The sequence below is a fragment of the Dendropsophus ebraccatus genome, chromosome 1 (assembly GCF_027789765.1).
Source record: "Dendropsophus ebraccatus isolate aDenEbr1 chromosome 1, aDenEbr1.pat, whole genome shotgun sequence".
In the NCBI taxonomy this organism is placed as follows: domain Eukaryota; kingdom Metazoa; phylum Chordata; class Amphibia; order Anura; family Hylidae; genus Dendropsophus; species Dendropsophus ebraccatus.
In genome coordinates, this window is record NC_091454.1 from 132,902,233 (window position 1) to 132,927,196 (window position 24,964).

Consider the following 24,964-nt stretch of genomic DNA (forward strand, 5'->3'; position numbering starts at 1 on the left):
GGCAAATATTTGCTGTTATTTTAAAACAACGGCTGTTATATTGCAATAATGGCAGTTATTTACTGTTATATGGCGGCCATCCACTCAATTTCAATATTGTGTGGACAGATCCTTTCTGTGTTTTTAATCCACTCCTGGTTTTGGTTGCAATACTGACTGAAATATACTGACTGAAATATACGTAGTGTGAACGCAGCCCAATACTGTACGTGTGAAGGCACCCTCAAATAATAATCCATTTTAGTGTGTTGTGTTATAGTGATGTATTGCAGACCCCACTAGACATATACATATTTTAGGCTTTAGTGGTTTTGATTTCCACATCGATGCTCCATTCTTTACATCCTGTTCTTAATGCACAGCACTTCCCGCATTCAGGTGGGCATGGGAATTTACCTGCCATACCAATCAGCAGCACATACCCCCCATTACAGAAGTGCTATCCATCTGGACTTGGACTCCTCGACAGCATGTCATGTATTATGTATTATATACATGGAAGAAGCACATACCACGAAACCTCTTTAAAATGAGTGCTCTACTGCATTGAAAGGTGGTCTTCTCAATAAAAATGGCCAGCATATGTAATATATGGTGGAACTAAAAAAGAATTACAGGAAATCCAGTTGGGTCTTCTCAAAGAGGTGGTCTTTTAGAGAGGTGTTACTGTATTTGCTTTACATACTCAACCCATTACAGCTGTTATGACTTAAATTGACAAATTGATAAAGTAGAGTTTCATTTGTCATCCCATGTGCCGGGCTGACACAGGTGGGGAATAGGAGGCAATCTGCCTGGAGCGTTCCTAATGATGAAGAGGGTAGGGAGGAGGGACAGAGAGGTTGTGCAAAGTTAGGGCACAGATACTCCTGTTTGGCACGGGGCTTCAAGTTTAAAAGTATTTTTTTAGGACAATAACTGCATCACCTGCAGAATGGACCCCAGGACAGATCTTGGATTAAAAGCAGCTATACAAAGGTACAAGTGTTTTTTTTTTGTTTTTTTTTTGGGGGGTGGTCAGATTGTGGATACAGAGTCACTTTATATATGTATTTTTTTTTTAACTGTTATAGATCTAAGAAGGTTATTGGCAATGTCACTTCTGCCACATCGGTGTCAACTGCCTAACCATATACTTTGCACCACTTGTGAGGTTTATATTCTGGCACTGCTATAGTTAACATGAACAGTCAGTTTAAAAGGAACATTGCTGAGCTCAGCGTACTTTGGTTGCCAATCCCACTCCTGCTTAGTGGTATTCATGAGGAAACAAATTACTCAAATCAAGTTGCATTACCCATCTCCATGAAGAGGCAGAGGCAAATTCTCCAAGAGATAAACTCTCTTTCCTAATGTGCCCTTTTCAGATGAAATAATTAAGGAAAGCGTACAATGCAGTCAATTTTCAGTAACACTTCACTTCAAATGTTCCATCATTACAAACTCATTAGATGCTTGTGCAGATCTCACATGCTTTTCCCACAGGCATTCCAATGCAATTTAGTGTTAATGAACACTTAAAAACACTTCCGGATTAAGTTGTTGCAACAATAGATGTGATGAACTATAAAGTTGCATTAAGAAATCAGTCTTCCATTCAGTATGTATCTCATATGCCCCAGTTATAGTGCAGATTAGAAAAGCTAAGCATGCAAGTCTACAGTCTGCATGTGTTAAAAACTGATGATACTGCAAATAACCCGCGCGCTTGTAAGACAGTGGTCTCTACATTTATATCACTCTGGACCTCCATCTTTTTTTTAGATGTCTCCAGTTTTCTTCCCTAAGTGCTATAGTTCAACAGCTATTGAATGTTACATTATGGATCTACATACAGCACATGAGCACAGAGATTTACCAGCTTTAGCAGATCTACGATTTTGTATCAACTAATATCTGAGTAGAGACAGTACAAGGAAACAAATTGTATAAACCTTTTAACATCTTGGCTTGCATCCACAGTCAATGTACAAAGATCGCTTTAAAACAGCTACACATTACAGTCTGAATCCAGTGGAAGAAATAAATAAATAAAGGTTCGAATGGAGTTTAACTGGGGATTTATGGCATTCAGATGCTGGAAACTCACAACCATTCAGGGAAATACATTCACCAGTTACCACTTCATTCCCTTTCTGCATGCAGATTTTTAACTTTAATTGGTATTCCACCTTACTAAATGAATAATAATAATAATAAAAAAAAAAAAAAAACAGCATACTACTGTAAAACAACAAACTAACATACTCACCTCATCCTAAACTCTGGTATGCCTCAATGTCTCTGTTTACTTATCCTGATAACACACAATCCCACCTCTCACAGCATGAGGTTCTAAATGAACAGCAGCCAATCAGACTATCATTGTTAGAGCAGGAAAAAGCATTATCATAATCATCATCATCAGGTAAGTAAATAGAGGCACCGTGGCTAACAAGCATGTTGTAATCTGGGTATTAATTAAACTGGAATACTCCTTTAAGCACCTCTTCATTGTGAGGATTCTCACAAAGAGTAATCTAAATCTAGACGTCTAAAACCCTTACGATTTAATTGCACAGTAATTCTCAATTTAAATCATTGTGATATATAGGCAAGTTAAAGTGTAAATTGTCAGTGCACATTAAATAACATTCACAGATTATTTAAAAGATAGGCCTGTGTTAAAAGTCATAGCCTGTGTATAATCCCCAGATTTCTGGTAATTGTTGGTGAAATTACTTGATGTTTGTTGGAAACAACAATATGCATGGCTTTACTGCTCTTCTATAATGTGATGTCTGACGCTGCATTGCATTCTGGGATAGTTTGTCTTTCATTAGATTTCTGTTCTGTGCCTTTGAATGTGAAAGACTTTGAATGTGAAAATTTCACAGTTTTTTCAGTCGTGTATACATTGGTCCTATACAACTATAGACAGTACATTTTGTAAGGTAATTTCATGAGGTATTAACTGGATTTTTGTGCATGAAAAACATAAATAAAAATTCAAATATAGCATTTTGTACCCTATGTATTGTCCAAACATCTTTATAATTTATGACTATGACAGGTTGTCCAGTGCAATTTTCTTGCATTCAGCATTTATTAGTAGGTAATATATAGTAAGGGGCATAAACCCATCATTTTTACAAGCTTATGTTAAAGTGTGTGTGTGAACTTACCACAAAGTAGTACAGCAAAGAGGATTTGACCATAAAGCCATCTCTGCACTCTCCCACACAGACATCTACAAATCCAGCATGCTGGCTCTGCTGGGCACTACCCATTTCACACACTATTCTGGAAATGTAGAAAAGAAAAGAAATTAGAGTGTGTAATAACGCAGTATGTATAAAAGAGCCAGTAATGCTGTGGGACATTTTCGGTTTAATGCTTTTTTTTTTTTTTTTTACAGGTGTTCAATGTGGCTTATGCAGCGTAGATACTAACACCAGATAAATGCAGAACATTAAAATATACAGTACTATAAAATACATGATATTTATATATTCTCTGTTTCTTTAGCAAGTAGCACCTTTCCCATGCGATTCTTATCCTATTATTTGCAAAACTGTCTGCTTTTTGCTGATACAGCTGTATTGACTGATCTTACCCTTACTGAGCTGAATACAGCAGTTTATGTATCAGTATCCAAACAGTATCAGGGGACTGGGGAATCAGCGTTCAGCACTGGGTAACTGGGAGGGGGGATTGATCCCAGAATATTGTTATTATTCAATATGTAAATGGTGCAATAGGGTTTTGTATGAATTGTATGAAACAGTGACAATATTTGTAAATAGGCTGCAAAGGATTCTTATGTATATAAAGCATAATCACTGGATACAGGAAATGCATTATTATGGGGAAGTTCACATCTACTTGAAATGCTTTTCTGACGTAAATTCCACTAAAAATACCACAAAAACAAAAACATGCATTGCTTTTTTGCCCAGTAAAATGGCCAACATAATGATGGAAACCTAATGGTCACTGTTAAAGTAAATTGGATCCATCACACGGCTCATATGTATAATATTCATAGCCCCATTAAAATGCATTAATACTAGAGTTGAGAGAATCTAAAGTAAGATCGGCTGAATCTAATGAATCGGCTGTTGTGTCATTTAGTCTTGTAAAAGTTATTCTACTTTCCAATTCCCCCCATTCTGTGTGTTCCAATTCCTTGGAAAAGTTTGGAATGATACTGTGGAATGTGTTCTCATTCCAATCTACAGGGAATCAGAGCACTTGGCAGATAGACTGATGTTTACAAGGCTAAATGAACTGATGGCAACTCATAGGATTCGAGTTTGGTAAATCTTGCTGTAGTTTGTTGCCATATCTCATTGTTCTACAAACCTTTACCCCTAAATAGACAATTAGGAATAATATATGACATTAGTAATACAGTAGCCCTTATTCTCTCACTCTGTAATCCACAGACCCTATAGAGCACTACAGTTCCACAAAGATTCAAACACTTTCGGCTCTCCCAGCATCAAATTGATATATGATGCCGAGTCCACTGTGCAGCTTCACAATTCATAGGGTCCATGGATTCCAAAGCATGAGTGTGTAAATATCTATGATAGGCAAACTGAAATATATATATATATATATATATATATATATATATATATATATAAAAATAAATAAATATATATATATATATATATATATATATATATATATATATATGAGCCCCAACTTACTGCTCTGCAGGGATATAGTCTTCAATCAAAGGAGTACACTTGACTTCTGCAACTTTCACATTATTCTGAATTTCCCAAAACTCCAGACCCAAGTTTTCTCCTCGAATTGTTACTTTTGTGCCTCCATCGCGAGGACCGGTCACAGGAATGATCTAAAAGAAATGAAAGAAATTAACTTTTATATTCGGAAAATATATTACATGTGAGAAGGAGCTGTCAGTGAGTAACAATTCAATTTTCTATCCTGACCTAAACATGTCTGAGCTAATCATTCTGTAACCTCTCCTGCCCTACAATACAGTGAATGCACAATTTACCAGACAATGGTATAATCCTTTGCAAACAGAATTAACGTGACTAACGTGACATAGAAAATTAAAATTCCAATCTCATGATGAGGGAACATACTGATGGAAACAGGTTATGGAAAAGATGTAGATTTTGTAACATCATCTTTCCCTGTTGCCTTAAGCCAAACACAAACCCTTGTAGGTGTAAGCGCAGAATGCATAATTAGCTCTCTGGTGGAAGTCTGCGGCCCCTGAGACTTGTGATAAGCTTTTATTGAGCTCTGTAGCTTCCAACTCTTCTGCAAGCATTGCTAACCTTTATAGGATGTTATTGAATACACTACACTTTGATGGATTGCTTCCCTACTTATGTTTTAATTAGTACAAGAGTGAAATGCTTTAAAGGAATACACCATTAGCACCTTTGGTTGTGTAACTTTATCTGCAATATGAGGCTTTATCCTTCAACTACTCATTGGGCCTCATCATAGCATCAACATTTGTTTGAATCCCTTAGGACCTTTTAATGTAACATGTGATTAAGGAGAAACAGTATATAGACTGAATACATTTTAAACTAAGTACTTTTATAGGAAGAAATTTAGATGCACAATATAGTCAATAATATGGTAATGGTTTTGAAAATTTCTTCTTCCTAGAGTCCCTTAAGTCATAACTATGCAGGCTATATTTGAACTCCTGAGCCAACCTGTCAGATCAATGCTTGCTTCCTCCTTGTTCCCTCATGCTCACTTTCTTTGTTATCGCAAGCACAGACATCGAGCAGGGGGGGGGGGTTGGCCGTGGAGCTGCAGGAGGGGCTGCCCAGACGATCCAGTGGGCCATAGAATAGACCGGTGGTCTGCTGCCGCTACTCCTAATCCACGCCTTTAACATGAGCTAATACAAGAAACTATTTTTGTACTTGGCCAGTAATCGACCAAGTAAAGCTGATAATCCTTTCGTGTTATAGGACCCTTTGGTCTTGAGTTTTTGTTCATGTGAATTCAGATGTAGATTTCGAATTGAAAATTCTATACATTCTGCTTCCCATTTCTTTTAAAGATATGTTTTTTTAGTCGAAAATATGGTCATATTTTAAATATTATGAATGTAAATAATGATCATGATTTATGGTCTTAAATATTAAAATACTGTAATATTTTATCCTAAAGAAAAACATTAACCTTAAATGAATGTATCTTTATATGTATTTAACATTGTGAACTATAGTACAGATTTTTTTTCTGATGCAGATTTTAAAACTTGACATTGTCACAATGGAAGGGTTTGCCCTAGATCTCTGCTGAAGATTCAGTGATGTTTTATTTTGACTGAAAAATCCTACACCTGACTATACTCTAGCATTCAATGAATGTGAATATATTCTTAAGCATATTCTCTGACTTACCACATTGTATTAAAATTATTTCTTAAAATCAGCTCTTTAATTGGAAACAATCGCATTACTGAAATGGTGATAAAGTTACCGTTTGCAAGATTTGCACTAATCTGTGCTAGTCTTAATGTGGGTCCTTTTTGCACCCTATGACTGACACGCCATTGTCTCCGCTTCCGAATTATTTACAAAAATTCTGATAAGAAGGTCACAAATGTGATCAGCAGGGTTTAATCGTACTACTGCATTACCGCTATTGCGGAGGTCTGCTCAGAAAGTGCAGTTTAATTAGGAGACATTTCCATGCTAATGTGTTGCTCGCCAACAGATAATGTGGCATGTACGTTCCAGGTTAATAATTAATGGGCCATGAGGAGGCTTATCCAATATCATATATTATTCAATAAACTAATTTGATTCATTCCTAATCTATTCGAATGGGACTTTAGTTACATTAAACATTTCATAAAACACACCATATTCCCCTATTTCATCCTATTCTAGACCATTATTCATGCATTTGCTGGATATTAGGCAAAGTATAATTAATGGAGGCCTATTATAGCAAATAAACGCTAATAGAGAAACTAATTGTCATTAATTTTCTAATTATGAGTGAAAGTTGAGCAGCCATTGTACATTACTGTATATCTTAATGGAATCTACTACATGGAGAATTTAGCTGTGCAATCATCTATGGAGCCAACCCTGGAAGTAGGAACACAACTGGATACATAGACCATTTCCAAGGCAGCTGACAATGCATAACCATCAGTACATGGTATCAAAGGTTAGACTTGTATTTTACTATATGTATACAAAATGCTGGTGAGGGGGAAGCATGTATGAAATATCTACTTGTCAATGTAATAAGCTGATTGATGTACCCTAAGTTGGAGGTAATGAACAAATAAATCAGTCTCTTATCACAATTATTCTGGATAGCACTGAAGGTCAAGGTTTGAGAAAAAGAATTAACCTTAGGACACAGAACATGAACAGAGGTCCCGACATACAATATGGAGAGGAAATAACTACTAACAGCATATTTTTAGTTTAGTGTACAACTTTACTCATTTACAAATTTACATATTTAATCTCTACCTTAGTTAAAAAAGGCTAGGGTCATATGATTTTATTGTTGTTTACAGATAGTATGGTAAAAACAAATGTTGCTATGCCATAATGCAGACTCCTTTTCCCGTTGACTTACATCATAATTTAAAAAAAATGGAATGTAATGGATCTTTTTTTTTTACAAACACAAAAATTCCATTTCACAACATCAGTTGCTAGAGACAGAAATGCATTAGCGACATCAAGTTAAGAGGAAGGGTTGAGTGTCAGCAATTGTATATCACCATTTTTGTAATTGGGAAAAAAAATAACTTTTTTTTTTTTTACAAAAATGGATTTAATCACAGCTGTTAATCAATAAAAAAAATTGTAAGAACAGAAACCATTTAAAGGGGAATTCTTAAGAATATAGACCATGATATAATAAACTTCAGCTTGGACGTTTTCATGGTATTTGCTGTGTTTAGTGTCAATATAAATTGCTGCATTATAGTTTACAACGAGTTCCTGGTCAAGTTTAGGTTTGTTACATCTGTAATACGTCCCCATCAATATAATATCAAGGCAACATATTGGTATAGCATGTAAAGGCTAAATTTCAGGTCCTGAATATGAATGCCCTTAACTAGTGGTGTATATGATGCTCTGAGTCTTTTCATATGGTAGTTCCCACTGCATACTGTCCTTAACCTACAGAAGGGATGGGAAACCTTTGGGCCTCCATCTCCATCTGTTCCAAAACTACAATTCCCATTATGCCTGGACAGCCAAAGCTTTAGTTTTGTTTTTTCAGACATCTCTCTCTCTCTTTTTTTTTATGTAACAAACTGCATGTTCTTTCCATTCATTATAAGTTTCATATCAGACCAGAAGACTGTAGCCAGTAAAATAGCCAGTGATATCTGGAAAGTCTTTGTCAGACTTTTCTTAATTGTTTATTTGGGGTCCTAATAAAAGCCTGATGGGTTTTTAAAGGAGAAGTCCGGCGAAAATATTTTATTAAAGTATTGTATTGTCCACCAAAAAGTATACAAATCTCCAATATACACTTATTACAGGAAATGCTTATAAAGTGCTTATTTCCCTGCACTTACTACTGCATCATAGCTTCACTTCCTGGATAAAATTGGTATATCACGACCCGACTCCCAGAGCTGTGCGGGCTGTGGCTGCTGGAGAGGATGATGGCAGGGGGACACTGAGGGACACAGGGCACTGGAGGGACACTGAGCATCCCTCTGCCATCATCCTCTCCAGCAGCCGCAGCAGTCACAGCTCTGGGAGTCGGGTCGTGACATCACCATCTTATTCAGGAAATGAAGTCTTGATGCAGTAGTAAGTGCAGGGAAAAAAGCACTTTATAAGCATTCCCGGTAATAAGTGTATATTGGTCATATGTATTACTTTTGGGGGGCAATATAATATTTTAATAAAATTTTTTACCGGACTTCTCCTTAAAGAGGTTGGCGAGCTTAAGTGACTGATGCATGATACTGTCAGGGCTGTGGGAGACAAAGCAGTGATATATACTTGTTACCCTGCAAATTCCAAGGCTGCCTGCTGTCCTCCACTCCCCACCGCCGTCATCTTCTTAACAACTTCTGGTGACGTGCCATTCTAACAGAAAACAGCCGCTCAACATAGACAGTACAGCTTTATCTATGCTGAGCATTCATTTCTTGTCAGAACGACACACCACTGTAAGTTGTTAAGAAGACAGCTATATACAGTTATACAGTTATATACTATATGTTGCATACCGGTGTGTTATGTTCTTTCCATCAACACAGCTGCCAGATGTCTGATATACAACCTGTATGTGATTTCTGAATTACAGTACATTTTACTGAATTGCATTCTAGTCACATACATTAACAATAAATGTCTTCTTTAGGGTAAAATTGATAAACCGTCAGTCATTTAATCGATCCAGTTTTTGGGATGAAAGTATCAGAAATAGTGCTATCCCTGACAAACAAGGATTAAACTGAAAGCAATCAGCTATACGCACGATAAATTGAGGCAACCTTAGTAGCCTTAAAAACCTTTACTCAAATGCATAAATAACAAAAAATCTTTAGAAACATAATTCAGCAAGTCTGCGGCAGGTACTATGAAAAAAAAAAAAAAATTACCACAAGAAGGCAATGGTAGTAAATGGATTTTTCCTTTGTTACTGGTACCAACATTTCCTTGCAAGGAATGTAGTAAGTCCCTTGATATGGGCAAATGAAATGACACAGTGTCAATGCTATATAGGAATAAATTGCAATTATTATAGGAAATGGAAAAAAAGCCAGTTCAAGCCACTTCTTTAATTGAAAAGGAATTACAGCTCAACACAGGGTTTATGAAAGAGTAGGCGTCTACCAGCTCCAAAGTCTGCTTAGGTGCTGTTGCATTGAAATAAATACACCAGATCATAACAAGCTGTCAGACTTTACACCCGCTGCTAACAGCAGCATAATGTTACAGCTTTGCTTGTCATCTTTAGGAAGTTGGAATCTGGGCAATTTTATAGGGAAATAACCTGTCTTGATAATATTTTACTCTCCTCCCATTTCATTGCTCAGTATACAGTATTTCTCTGGAAGAAACCCAAAGAAGAAAAAAAAATGTATGCAGACTTGCTACCTGCGGTGCCTATAGTATATCAGTATGATCACCTCTATACTAATGGTGCAGAGAGCATAACTGAGCATTTACACCTACTTTGAAAAGCCTCATAAAACATGTCACACACATATAAAAGCATGATAAAAATGACCATTTATGCAAGGACTAATGCAGATATATTCATTGCACCATGAATAATTGTCACATATGCACCTGTGTTATCCTTGGATTTTCACATTTTGCGTGAGCCCCCGATAACTCCAGCCAGGGTTTCTCTAAGGTTGAACAGTGCTGCTTAAGGGTACACTTGGATTCTCCTGCGCACCATCCACATTCAAAATCAGGATCAGCCTTTAAGCATAAGCCACAGCTGGGTCTAGTAGCACCACACTTGTATAGATGCACTAAGTTTAATAGAAAAAAAAAATTAATCATGATTATGAATTGATATATATATAGATAGATAGATAGATAGATAGATAGATAGATAGATAGACAGATATCTCCCCTCTCCCTCCCCCCCCCCCCCCCAAAAAAAAAAAAAAAAAAAAAAAAAAGCAAATATCAGATTTGTAGGGATCTCATCTTAAAAAGAGTGCCAGAACTATAATATCTGATGCAGCAGAGGCTGGGCCGATGTTAGAGGTAGAAATATCCATATTTGTGGGGGCGGTCATAGAAAAAAAGGACATGAATATGCAAAAAGGTAACGTAATAAACTACTGCATGATTTCTACACTAGATGTTCATGCAAGAAAAAAGGATCAAAATTCATTAGGGATGAGCGAACCGTCGGACTTTTGGTCCGACGGTATCTTCGCTCCATTACTATGCCTGCGATGCCTGCGATCCCGGGTGCATAGTTGCGCTCCCGGGAATCTGCGGGCAGGATCTTCCAGGGAATTCAAGATACATTCCCTGGATTTCCAGGGAATGTATCTTGAATTCCCTGGAAGATCCCAGCCGCAGATTCCCAGGAGCGCAACTATGCACCCGAGATCGCAGGCATCGCACTGGAGTGAGCGGCTTTCGGTAGAGATGAGCGAACCAGCCGGATTTCTGGTTCATATGAATCAGAAATATCGGCGGCTGACTCCCGCTGTCTGTTCCCTCAGTGCAGTGGATAGATACATTGTAAGGAACGCCTGGAAAACTGGGATACAGCTATTGGCATTGGCTGTATCCCAGTTTTCCAGGCGTTCCTTACAATGTATCCACCCGCTGCACGGAGGGAACAGACAGCGGGAGTCAGCCGCCGAGATTTCTGATTCATACGAACCAGAAATCCGGCTAGTTTGCTCATGTCTAGCTTTCGGACCGAAAGTCCGAAAGTTCTGCTTATCTCTAAAATTGATACCATATCTTCTGCTTACATTTCTGGATGAAGAATTTCTCTAATAAATTGTCTGCATTTTATCCACTAAGAATTGTCATGACAAGTTGATTTTTTGGTGCTACCATGCAAAAAGCACCTAGCTTTCTAATTATTTGCAGGGCCTGTCAGGTTAGCTACTGATGTTTTCTATTCACAACTATTCTATTTGCATCTTACCATTCATTTTTCACACTTTCTTTCACAGGGTTTTATTGCAAGTAGTATGGGAAAAGATACAGTCCCAGGCAATTGACACAATTTGGCATGGAAAGCTTATGCCAGGTGGATGGGTTGTTGCTGCCCTGTGAATTCTGTGCACAAGCCCTATTAATTAGAACAAGGCTCATGCACGGAACTCGCTGGGAGTCATACAGTTGCACCTCTCCACATCAAACTGGGCAGACCACATTAAACTGCATGAATGGAGGTACCCTTTAAATAATTTATCTCCTCAAGTAACTGATAGTAACAAACAAATTATATAATGGATATATAATAGAAAACTTAAAGGGAATCTATCACTAGGTTTATGCTACCTTAAATGAGGGCAGCATAAACTAGTGACAGAAATGCTGAACAGATTGGTGTATTACTTACATCATTCTGTTCAGCCATTCTTCTGATATGGAGGAGAATAGTATTTTTGCACCTCACCCCCTGCCCTCCAGCTGCTGATTGAGAGCTGACTGCCTATACACAGCATGGATAGATACCTGCCAACCAGCAGCTGCTGGGCGGAGTTTTCTGCTTCTCATGAATATCCAGGTCTACTGGGAGGATATCTCTGAATCAGCTGCACAGAACAATGTAAGTCACTAGTTTTTGCTACGCTTACATAGGGCTGCATAAACCTACTGACAGAGTCTCTTTAAAACTTTGCCATCTTAAAAGGAAGGGAATCTCCAAATTTAAAATAAATAAATAAACAAACACTTTAACGGCTATCAATTTGGGGAGACTTATGATCTGTACCCCAATGTTTTTTTTTTGTTTTTTTTTTAATTGAAACACACAACATACATTCTATTGTACTTTTAAATCATGAATATATTTGCTGAAAATTTAGTATTTTGATGGCGAGTGGATATTCTAACAGTAGTCACAGAAAATAAATGATATGGAAATATGCGACTGCGAAGTTATTCAATTTCAATGAGAGTTATAAAAATGACTAGTGAAAAGGTTAGGCATATGATACTTAAGAGTAGATAAGTGATGTTGCTATGGAAACTGTTTTCTAGCCCAAACGGAAGTTCCACTTTACCTTTGTTCAGAGCTGGATTGTCAATGCTGAAATCCCCATTCCATACCACGGTCAGCTCCACCGGGAGACTGTCAATCTCCATGCCTTCGTAATCATACTTAAGATAAAAAAAAAGGAAATTTGGAGTTAAGAGGTCCTTGAGTTGGATTTCTTTCTTTTTTTCATTAAGGGTTACATGCCTCAGAAGAATTCTACAAAGCTTTATAAGTCTATGTTTTTAGGATCATCGACTTGACATATCACCTACTAAGAGCATCAGAGCCACAATAACAATTTAGGGATTGGTGTAAAGGATAATGTCTTGAAAGTAAAGCAACCTCCTCACTAATGAGTACGGAAGCAGATTTTCTTAAAAATGTTGCAGCAGAGTGAGGAGGTTTGATCAGCTACCAGGGGTAGGCCTCATTGGGGATATTATTTATTGGGAGGCCAAATACCTCAGGGATTATTATCTACAAAAGGTATATGCCTTACTCGGAAAGGGGCAACTACCAGGGAGATATTACCTACTGGGGGGACTAACTACCCAGGAGGAGGGGGTTGCCATGGTTGCTTTATGGGGGATACTATCTATTGTATCCCCCATAAAAGGATGGGGGATACTATCTATCAGCACAGAGAGGCCTAACTACTATATGGAAGCACAGACGGGTATCTAGGTACTATATCGGGGAACAGAGGGGCCTAACTATTATATAGGAACACAGAGGGGTTCTTGTATGTTTTCCAGTCCTTTAACTGAATAGTGAACCATAGCTCGAGCCAGCAATTAAAATACTATATTAACACCAAATAATTTATTAACAGATGCAAGTAGTGCAGCAGTACCACTTTACTGCCAAAGTAAAAGAAAAAATGCGAGCAGTGCACCTCTACATAAATTCTGTGAGCCTGTGCGTCCGCATTTTAAGAGAGGAGTACGAGATGTCAGTCTTAATAAATATTCCCCTTGATGTATTATTTTCATAACACGCTCTGGTTTATGGATTGTAAAAGAAAAATAAACCAATCACAAAGCATAAAGAATAATACTAATCTCTAGAGGAATTATTAAACAATACATATATTTTTATACATTTACTCTGCAAGGGCAGTTTCTGCAAGGGCAAAGTACTTGTCAAGTAAATAAATCTGGTAAATATTGGGTTTGCAGTGAAAGCCTTTAAAAATAAATGACATCTAATACAATTACTGGCCTACATAGGAACAAGAAGAACACATGTACTTCTAATGACTGAGTGTTCACACTAGTTTTTGCCGGAGGGCTGCCATTATCTCCTGCTCTGTTGTTTCGTTCAGTCATTGTAAAGCTATGAAGCCAAGTCAGCCCTGGAGAAAGTGAACATTTCAACCCATAGGACACATAAGCTATCTAAAGCTCTTTTTTATAATGTCAAAAGCCTGCTCAAAAACTGCATGGTAGGGGACAAATATAATTCTCTTTTATACCACACTTGTTATAGCCTGGAACTTATGGATATTGTACTCACTTATTATAAATTGACTGGTTACTGTGTTGTATTAGGAGCTTTTCTTATCTTACTCTTACTCTGTATATTGGGGGTACAGTTATCAAGTACTCATTTGCCACTCTTAAATAAATTCCTGCCCCCATTCACCCCCACTAAATTTACTAAAAGGCAGAAGGAGCAGCACTTTTCCCCAGTGGTCAGCCCTGTTGTTTTGCAGCACGGAGGTCTATCCTCCCTTCCTGCCCACTAGGAGATTCCACCTCATACAGAATATAGCAGAGCAGAGTAGAGATTCACAGCTAGAGTATATGAAGTATCTTCTACATTCATCTGCCTTTTCATAATCTCCTCTGGCAGCACATTGTCAATCCGACCTTGAGTTATTTGGCAATCTGGCTGTTTAGGGTTGTCTACTATTTTGTCTTCTGTCTTGCCAATGATTGCTGAATGAATTTACTGTATTTTTGGAGTGCTGAATCCCAGAATTACATTAGCAGTACTGAATAGGCTCATATTTCCTTTTAGAAACTACTAATATTAGATACAATCTATAGATACTATATTAGATATTATCTAAAAAAAAAATTGAAACTACAACTTGTAAGGTGGGGCCTTCATGGATCGGACTTGTTTTTCTAGCATATCCTAAAGATGCCTTATGGTATTAGGACCTGGAGGACTTGCATGCTACAGGTGGTATTACACAATTCAATATGCTGGATAAGAAATCTAGCAGATCAATGCTTGGTTACAGAGCATATTAGATGTCTCAGTTATCATGTGGCAAGGGCTGCAGAGACATTGTTAACAATGTCAGTGCAGCCTTTGCTTCATATAGAAAATAATTAATGTGTACTTACCTGTCCATGCTTCCCCAGTGCCCTGCTGTCTTCTTTCCCTTAACTCGAGTTGCCATTGATACTTCTCTGAGTTGACAGGCTGCTCAGCCAATCACTGGTCGAGAAAGAAGCCAGTGATTGGCTGAGCGACCTATCACTTTAGAGACGGCTTAGAAAGTGTCAGCAGCAGCTCCAGTGAGCAGGGAAAAGGCAGCAGGACATCGCGGAGCATGGACAGACAAGAATACATGTTCATTATTTTCTATACACAGTCAACTCTTGTCAGCCATCGGCCCCACACCTCCAATTACACAGAACAATGCGTGCTTGGCAGCCAATGATTTTAAAACATCTTAAAGACAGCGATCTGCCAATGATTGGCCCCTCAGTTGGCCGTTGTCTTTATTTCACAGGGTACAGGGTGTCACATAGCTGACAGAATCTGCCTGCTCATAACACATCAACTACAATTTTCCCCTATGTATTTAGAAATACTAAATGTTACAAATGATGTGTAAAGCCAACTTGAAGTCACCCGCACATAGACATTCCCTTTAAATTTGTAATCTGTTAGTAACATGAAAGTTATATTGATTATTTATAAATGGATTTAATGCAGATGGTGAGAATAAAAAAAATGTAGGCCACACTGCATAAATAAAACCCTTAAAAGATTCTATTTTCTTATCACATTCCAGTGCAATCTTTGTATGAAGACTGTGAGATGAAAGAATGTGAGCATTGACTGTGTAGTTTTGTCGGTTCGAAGAGAGCCATATGTAACCTGCTCACAGTCTGATTTCTTGTCTTTAATGCTCACTGAGGCTTACACAGGGAATCTGCCGCCAGCTGCCTCTTTATATTAGCAAATTATTCATGTAACAAAAGGCACTTTTCAGGAGGTACAGCTGTTCAAGATGTTCAGGCAGAACCTCCAGGAGGGAACTCAGTACAGAGAGAATAACACACAGGTCTGACTTGGGTGCCATCCAAGCTCTGAATCTACCTAAGGACCTATATATGTACTAGCAGAAGATTAAGGCCAAGATTATTATTCCTGAGGGTAGTTTTTCCCCACTAATGTACAAGTGTAGCAAACTGTGCTATACACTGTGTGGAAAGGATTATGTTTCATTAACTCATAGCCCTTCTGACTTGTCATATATCGAAACATCATGAGTAATGTCTATTGTACCTACAAATTCTTTGCGCTGGTTATCCAGAATTAGAGAAAAGCACAGCTATTTTCTTGCAAAAACACCATGCTTGTCTCCAGGTTAGGTGTGGTATTACAGCTCCATTTACTTCAATGGAAATGAATTGCCAAACCAAACCCAAACTGAGGTCAAGAGTGGTGCCGTTTTAAGTCTGATAAGCCTTTTACGCATACTTTGCCTTTTTGGAGGTAGAGTAGAGGGACTGAAATCCCTCTTTGCTTTTTAACAATCCCTATTATACCAACATTGCTTCAGGGCATACCAGTCTGATACCTTCCTGCATATTAAATCCCATGCTGTATTATCTAATGATGTATTGTTTTAAATATGTTTAGGTAAAGTCATAATCAATTAGAAAGCCAAGTGAGTGGCATATGTACTCTGTAGATTTTGTATGAGGGCAAGTCAGAAACAGAGGGGCACAATGCTCAGTTCAGTGCTTCTGGGGATCTTAGCACACAGACTCCGACCCGTCAAAACTTCTATCACTATAAAAGTAATACAAATGACAGTTACTTTAAAGTTGACACTATTCAGTCTGGACCACTAAATGACTGTACCTGCACCTCAGGGCCCCAGGTAACCAAGCCCCCACTACTGTTTCTCTGAAGCTGCCATGGAACTGGCTTGTCTCAGAGCCCTGACTGCTCTTAACCTCCTCTGGGCTAGATATTCAGCAATATTCCCCCTTCCCTAACACAACCACAACCAATTACTCTCTTAGGTAGTTTAGGGGTACCACCTCAAATTTTCATTTATACCAGAAACCCTCAGGCACTTGGCCTGGGGTAAAAAGACCCCTTATATAGTAACCCAAAAGGGACATTAAGATTTTAATAAGCGATCCCTTATGCCAAGTGTCAGTAGAAGGAAAATTCCTTCATTTATATCTATATATTGAGGCATATTGGGACCTCCACTGCAAACTACCCAAACTACCAATTCAGCAGAAACCTACATTGAACACTACAGAGCACCCACTCCAATAAACTTTACAAACTAATCATGTAGTCTATAAAGCACCAGTAAACTGCCCTCATTAGTATTTTCAGAATAAGATGATCATCTATTCTGCCCAGAGGCTGCACTATGAAAACTTTGTAATTTGTACTTAATTTTTCAAGACCATAAACCTTATGAATTTCCACAAGATGTTCACATTCCAATAACCTGTAATGTAGCAGTGGGCTTCTTTTTCTTTTTTTTTACATTCACATTTGCATCAGTTCATAAAATTCTCCAATTTCTTTTTCATACAGACAACGCTTTTACAATATAGTAAATATTTTCAAATGATTAAAGTTTTACATTGGAGCACATGTTAAAGTGAGCTGAAACAATTAAAGGGGTCCTCTATTTAAAAATTACTTGTGCCCTATTCACAGGATGGGGACAAATAAGATTTTGCGGGAGGTCTGAACTTTGTGCCCACCGGGCCATCTCCAGACTGGTCCCTGGCTCCTTTGTTTTGAATACAGACACGTGACCTGCAGCTCTACTCATTCTATACCTTTTTCTCTTCAGTGCCTTCATAGAGAATGAATAGAGCCATGGGTCACGTCCCGACCTGCGGTTGCAGGGGGAAGGGGGATACAAAGGTCGGATCCCCAATAATCTTTTACTTGTGCCCTATCCTGTGGATAAGAAACAAGTAAGTTTTAATTGGAAAATCTCTTTAAATAGCAATAAATAGCAATTATGACAACAGTATTGAGAAAACACAAAATGTGAAATGTGAAAATGTGAGAATATCTGATGCCAATAAGCTCCTATAGAAGACAATATCAGATTAATTATGTCACCAGAAAGATCCTATACAGAAGAACATCTTTAATGAGATTTTTTTTTACTTTCTTTCAGTCAGTAAGCTCTGTAGCATAAAATTGGCATAAAGGTTAAATAGACTGAATAAACAAGGTGGTACTGTAGTTCATGAAGTACAGTACTTTCTTCACACTGCCAAAAATAGATTAAACTAAAACTACTTAACAGGGCACAACTTGCATCAGAACTATTTACCTAAAGAAGAAAAGAGTCACCACCCAATATGGTCCACACGTCACCATGCTAACCGCTCCAACCATTTGGTTCACACTCCCTGGCTGATGAGAAGATGAGCTTACAACCCCCTCAGCAGCATAAGGCTCTATGCCAATTATTTTTCTGTTCAGGCTTCTAAGTGATCTTTATAGGTCAGCTCACCGTCTTAACGGAATGGGCTAGACTGCAGCAATTATGTACAAGCCGTTCTTCAGGCCTCATGCCACATTTACCAGTCCATTAATCAACACCGACAAAAGTTTGGGGTATATGGGGACCTTTAGTGCTACTCATTAGGCCAAGAAGGATGTAATAGGAAAGGGAAGCCATTGGATACAGAATGCTCATTAGAATACTATTGCCTAATTCCAGTAACTGTTCTTAAAGTCACCCCAAGAGAATGTGTACAATTGCACCCATTAGTTTAACTACATTTCCCAGTAGTCTTTGCAGTGCAAGCACAGAACTTTCTGTCCCCCGTAACACTGTCCCATGCCCTGATGCTCCACCTCTGTAACACTGCCCCATACCCTTATGCTCCACTCCCTTTTAAAGCCCCACATCAATGCCTTTCCCTCTCTCCTCCTAAACCTTGCTCCCCAATAAATAGGGTGCCTCCAAATAGGGGAGAGCACCACACCACTCTGATAGGTAGCCCCTTAAGTCCCACTTGGTTGCGAGTTCCAATTTATGCAAGCCATACATGGAGCTGTTGTTGTGCTTGTGCACATAGAGAAACATCACTACTTATGCATATATGAATATGCATATATAAATATGCATAAGTAGGAAGGTGTATGAGCCGACGGGAGGGCAGCAAGCCCCCAGTGCACCAAACTAGTTCATTTGTATATACACTTTTTGTTGAATTACTGGAAAACTGTGCAGAGGAGCAAAATAAGACCAACATGTTTACATGTATCTGTACTTGTTTTCCATTAATAAAAAAAAAAAATAGTTTTCCCTATTCGGAATACCCCTTTAAAGAAATCCACGGTATATGAATGGATGAATCACTTACAGAGGTATTTTGGCACTGAACACTTGAACTGTTGAACCTTAGTGCAGGAACCCTCTGTTCATTTCCTTGGATGTTCAGGATACATTCATAGCCTTTCTGACCAGACTGGGGCTGCGGTAAATTCTTTGCTTTTAAAGTGATGGGCTTAACAATATCAACTGGAATCAAGATCCTTTCAGTATGAAGAAGCTGAGGACATTCCTGTAATAGAAGAGATGTATAATATATTACATTTTCCGTTTACTCAATTCCACATCATAACACATGCTACAATTACCACTTTACTCAATGTGAGTACATATATATGTAAATAAAGTCAGCTGTAAGATCTTGAGTACCCTCAAAGTCATTTTACTGTACACCTGTCATTACTCAGAAGACAGTAATGAAACAAGTAGCCAGAGCAATGGCACTAGAAGAAAAATTACTATGTGAATGACACCCATTACTCTTCAGAAGTCACAATTTCCACCAAATATTACATTGGCCATCTTCTACTACATCTTTTTTCTGTGTAATTTAAATTTACATTCTTCCATTTTTCATAGTTCATATATCTCCCATCACATCTTGAACTATAATATATATGCTGCTATATTCAATCGAGGTGTTTGCAGCATTATGATTAGAGGTTCATCCCTCATGGAAAACAATTATAACAAGCAAATCGAGAAGGTAATTGGAACTCTCAGTGCAACAATTATACCAGTTTCACACATGTAGCCGGACCATTCAAATCTCTTTTACCTATGGAAGATGTAATTAAACAGTCTAAATGAAACATTATACCGTAGGAGAATGTATTTAACATAAACTACCATTACACCACAGTAATAGCAAAGTAAGTCATAAAAGCATTAAAATATTACAGGCTGAAGTTAATTTTGTAAAAAGACATTTATCTAGGAAAAAATATGGAACAAAGCTGAATTTTACTATGCACTATTCCTACTGACAATGCAATCCAGAAGCCGTAAGAGTAAACATATCACATTTAAAGAGGCAAAAAACAGGTTCAAATCATCATGTGCCTGTAGTTTTTATGTTCTCTCTGTGTTTGTGTGGGTTCCCTTCATTTACTCCAATTTATTTCTACAACCCAAAAATATAATAGGTTAATTGGCTTTGTAACATTTGTCGGCCATAAATGGCGGCACTGGTTTGCAGTGCCTTCAGAAGACACAAACGCACAGCTGGACCACACAAATGATCACTGTATCGTTTGTGTGGCCATTGAAATGTATTGCTATTAGCCACACATCCCCTGTTTACACTGGGAAATGTCGAGGCGATAGCAGTATATTTTATCATGGCACAAAAGATGTGATCAGTTGAGGATCAGTTGTTTTCCGGTTCCTCAGCTGGTGGATAACACTTTTACATGGGCCTTTTTTCCAGCAAAGCTCCTTGCTGATAATCGTCCCTTGTAAAAGGGACTTTAGATTGTAGAATTACATTTGTAAGCTAGATTGTGAAGAATGATGTCCAAAGTGAGAAATTATATTTAGTCATATTGGGGGAGATTTATCAAACATGGTGTAAAGTGAAACTGGCTCAGTTGCCCCTAGCAACCAATCAGATTCCACCTTTCTTTTCTCACAGACTCTTTGGAAAATAAAAGGTGGAAGCTGATTGGTTTCTAGGGGCAACTGAGCCAGTTTTACTGTACACCATGTTTGATAAATTTCCCCCATTGTTTTTGTTACTGCTATAAAAGCAAGTGGATTATGTTTACCCAAATATGCTGGCCACTAGAGATGAGCGAAGTAAATATGACGAATTCCGATTTATAGCGAATCGGGCGTGTAATTCGTCTCATTGCGATTCACAAATTTGCCCGATTGGCTTTACAAATTCGCTAAACATGGCCGCCGCAATAGTGACAGCACATGTTAGCTTATACTTATGCAGTTGTGAACATTATGCAGTTGCGAATATTACGCAGTTGCTAACATTACGCAGTTGCTAACACTACACAGTTGTGTACATCATGAGATAAACGTTTGCATGTTCGAAAATGATTGTTATAACCATTCCAATCATCTAACAAATTGTTTGTATCAGCGAACACGATCAATTATAGGCATTTTCGTACAAACATACAAATATTTATGAACATGTTCGCTCGCCACTTTTATTAGTGGCAGCACGGTGGCTCAGTGGTTAGCACTGTAGCCATGCAGCGCTGGAGTCCTGGGTTCAAATTCCACCAAGGACAACATCTGCAAAGAGTTTGTATGTTCTCTCCGTGTTTGCGTGGGTTGTTATTATTATTATCATTATTATTATTATTACATACAATTTGTGAATGTTCGCAAATTTATGTGAATATTCGCGAACCTTGTGAAACGACTTTCCAAGTCATTTGCTCATCTCTACTGGCCAATGTAGTGCACATATAACTTAGCCATACAAAAAGCTGATAACACATCTGGATTTTCTTACCAACAGGAAAAAAAAATCTTGTCTTTGTGACTTTCTTTTTTGTCAGACAGTAGATGTTGGTAGACAACCTCAAGCCCTCTTAAAGGCAATAAATTATGGGCAGCATCGGCTGAACATAGCCAACAGTTGTTTTGCAATAATAAAAAAAATCTGAAAGAGTACTGTATTAAACTACAATTTCTTTGGTTTCATTGACTTGCTGGTTAAACAAACACCTAATGAGGAACTCAGGATAAACATTAGTATTCATGTCACAAAAGAGACCAGAAACCAACCGGTGCACCAAGTTTATCTGAATGTCAGGGGACGTTATATTGGAAAGCTGTGCAACCTAATGAGTCCGCACATTAGCTGTACATTCTTACCATGTACCCACATAACTTTTCAATTTAAATGTAATTCTCAACCTCACAGCTTGTGAGTGCACATTCTGATCTGGCTTCTCCTAAACATTATTTAATTTGCTTGAAATGTAGCTCTTTGTTGATATGTTCTAACAGAAGTCCGTGATATTGAACCAACCTGGTCTTGTATCCTCTGAGAGCAATTTAAGGGAAAGAAATAGAAAGCTGGCAGGAAGTCAGGTGATGGCCAAGCTCTCAGTCATGATTAGAGCTCAATATTCCTGGAGTAAAAGCTTTTTTTCCTACAAGGCTTTGCTCTCCTTTATTGATGGATCCTTTGAGCCAATTCTTTAAACTTAAGCAAAAAAGGTTACTTCTTTTTTAACCTTTGAAATAAAAAAAAATCATAAACCTTAAAGAAATTCTTTTTCTGAAAGGCAATTTCAGGAGCTAAGCGGGGGGAGGTAACAATGAGAGTAGTCTTTTTGTTCATAATTAGAAAAGTGCCTATTTTGTAATATTTAAAGCACAGCTGCTCACAAACTGTACTGTGGCCATAATTAAAAAAGTAATATTATTTGTTTATGAGGTTATGACAGTTCAGTATACAAGTCTCTGCAACTTGCTTTTCAGTTATATGATGATATTTCCAAAGTTGTTGGTATTGTAGATTTAGGGTTTGACATATGAGAGGATTTAGGGAAAGAAAAATAGACTAGGTAAAGCACAGGTTGATTATTTAGTGTGATTGTCAGGTGGAATGGAACTGCTATAATCAGACAATGACTTCATTTTTCTGACTGCAAAAGACACACCTAGATTTAATGAGCTTGTCAGTGGTTGTATTTAAGACTGTATTTTTCTACTGGGTTTGGAAACTACCCAGCTGGATTGCAACATAACACAGTATCATTAGAACACAGTGTGATATGAACCAATGCTTCCTAAAGCCCTATTCCATGGGCCGACTGACAGGAGCAAACAAGCGCTATTAGCGCTCGTTTGCTCCCCGTTCCCCAATCGCTGCCACCGCTATTCCACACGGCTGCAGCGAGCGGGTGAGCGCAGGAGGGGCCGCAGGGAGGTGCAGGAGTGGCTGCCCAGATGATCGCTAGATCGTCTGGGCAGCCCATAGCATACATCCCATCTGACTCTCATTCTGTTGGACTGCATATGGTCATCTTTTCTTATTTTTTTCTATTCTCCATCATTTGTGGTTATATTTTGTTTTACCGGGTCTCTGTCTAGGTAGAGATGTTGGATTTCTGTTATTATACATACAGTCCAGAGTCAGAGTGGTAGATTAGTCCTGGCTGGAACACCAGCAGGACTTATGGTGACATTTTAGTGTTTTTAATGAAGAGCAGTATTTGGGGTGTTGTCTCCCTCATTTTACTACTCCTGTACATTCATATATTTATGTGGTATTTTTGTATCTATGTCAGTGTTATAATAGATTTTCGTGATGTGCTACCATTTTTTGTGCATATTCTTTTTTTCTTTGAGAGGTTGATGTACTACTTATATGCATTGGTTTAGCACTCCATGATTATTAGTGGTGCCCACTAGCTTTATACATATCACAAGTGTAGGTAATGGCAGGCCAGACAGTCCGAGTGCAAGACATTGGGGACACATGCAGACTTAGGGCTGGTGCAATAGGTCAGCAGCCTATTGGTGATAACGGGGATACAACACAGTCCAAAATAGGTTAAACAGTCACTAAGCAGCAGGGGATTCATATCAGCAGGGGTAAGTAGTCAGAAGGTTTAAATGTAACAGAGCTGAGGATATTCTGGTAGCAGCAGCAGTATTAATAGAGATAGATAGATAGATAGATAGATAGATAGATAGAGTCACAGTGCGACAGTATTGAAAAAGGGAGTAGTAGGGGTCATGCGCAGAGGAGTCAGAGGTGCAAAGGGTATGGCAAGGGCATAATAACTATATATTGCACGATAACTTTATTCAAACTATGGATAACTAAGTGAAAATATTTACATATGAGAACATAAATATTTTAATGAGAAATAGTCAACACTGATAACAGACCCAAAGATATCTGCAGGGACATTTTCTAGGCTGCTGTGTGCCAGGAGGAGCTAACAATCCACATTGCTCAAGCCAGAATATTTAGGCACATTGCTAGGGCAGTGAGCTGTATCTTTGCCCTGGGTAAAGCCTTGCTATAACACTGAATGGATAATGTAATAATTGGTGGTTCTATAGTTATCCACATGGAAATCTGTCCTGATAGAGCTCCACTTGTATCAATTTCATTAGCGTGCTTTGATTGCAAACAAACCACATTGGCATGAATAGAGAAATGACTGAAACTCTTAAGAAGTTTGCGGTAGATAATTGAAGAGGCGAACTTCATTAAAAATGTACATTTTCATTTTGTTCCTATCTGATTAACCTAATGTTCTTCTAATTAAATCTTTTGGGTAACTCCTTTAGATGATTTACCGCATGACAAATTTATGGCCCTGCCCCGTTTACTCGTAGAGAGCTAGGGGTATGTCTTCAGCTTTCACTTCAAAGCTTATGATAATTAGAATACGGTGTAATACACACAGATCTACATTTTATACCCTTTGAAAATTGGTTTATATTGTTGGATCTGCAGGAAAATAAGAAAACAATTAGTTGTTTTATTCTAATTTACAAAGTGCCTTCCAGGGAGTATAATGGTTGTTTCCCATATCTCACTATCTCACTGTTTATAGGCTGACACACCTTCAGTCTATTAACATCACATAGCTTCCAGAAACCAATCACACCTCCTTACATTTTAATAGCAATTATACAGACATCTATCACAATCCCTTGTTTACTATGTGTCAGCATCTGCTGCAATATCTTCAT

At 38.0% G+C, this 24,964-nt stretch overlaps 1 protein-coding gene across 1 annotated transcript in view; it reads right to left on the reverse strand.

Moving 5' to 3' along the window:
- The window catches only part of PLXNA4 (plexin A4), a 614,893-nt gene that overhangs the window by 121,521 nt on the left and 468,408 nt on the right, over positions 1-24,964 (reverse strand). Inside the window, exons 10-14 of the mRNA XM_069979087.1 lie at positions 19,308-19,508; positions 12,719-12,815; positions 10,293-10,483; positions 4,698-4,849; positions 3,165-3,282 (exon numbers count right to left, since the gene is read on the reverse strand). Of these exons, the coding sequence (XP_069835188.1) occupies positions 3,165-3,282; positions 4,698-4,849; positions 10,293-10,483; positions 12,719-12,815; positions 19,308-19,508 (759 nt within the window). The remainder of the gene's footprint in view (positions 1-3,164; positions 3,283-4,697; positions 4,850-10,292; positions 10,484-12,718; positions 12,816-19,307; positions 19,509-24,964) is intronic.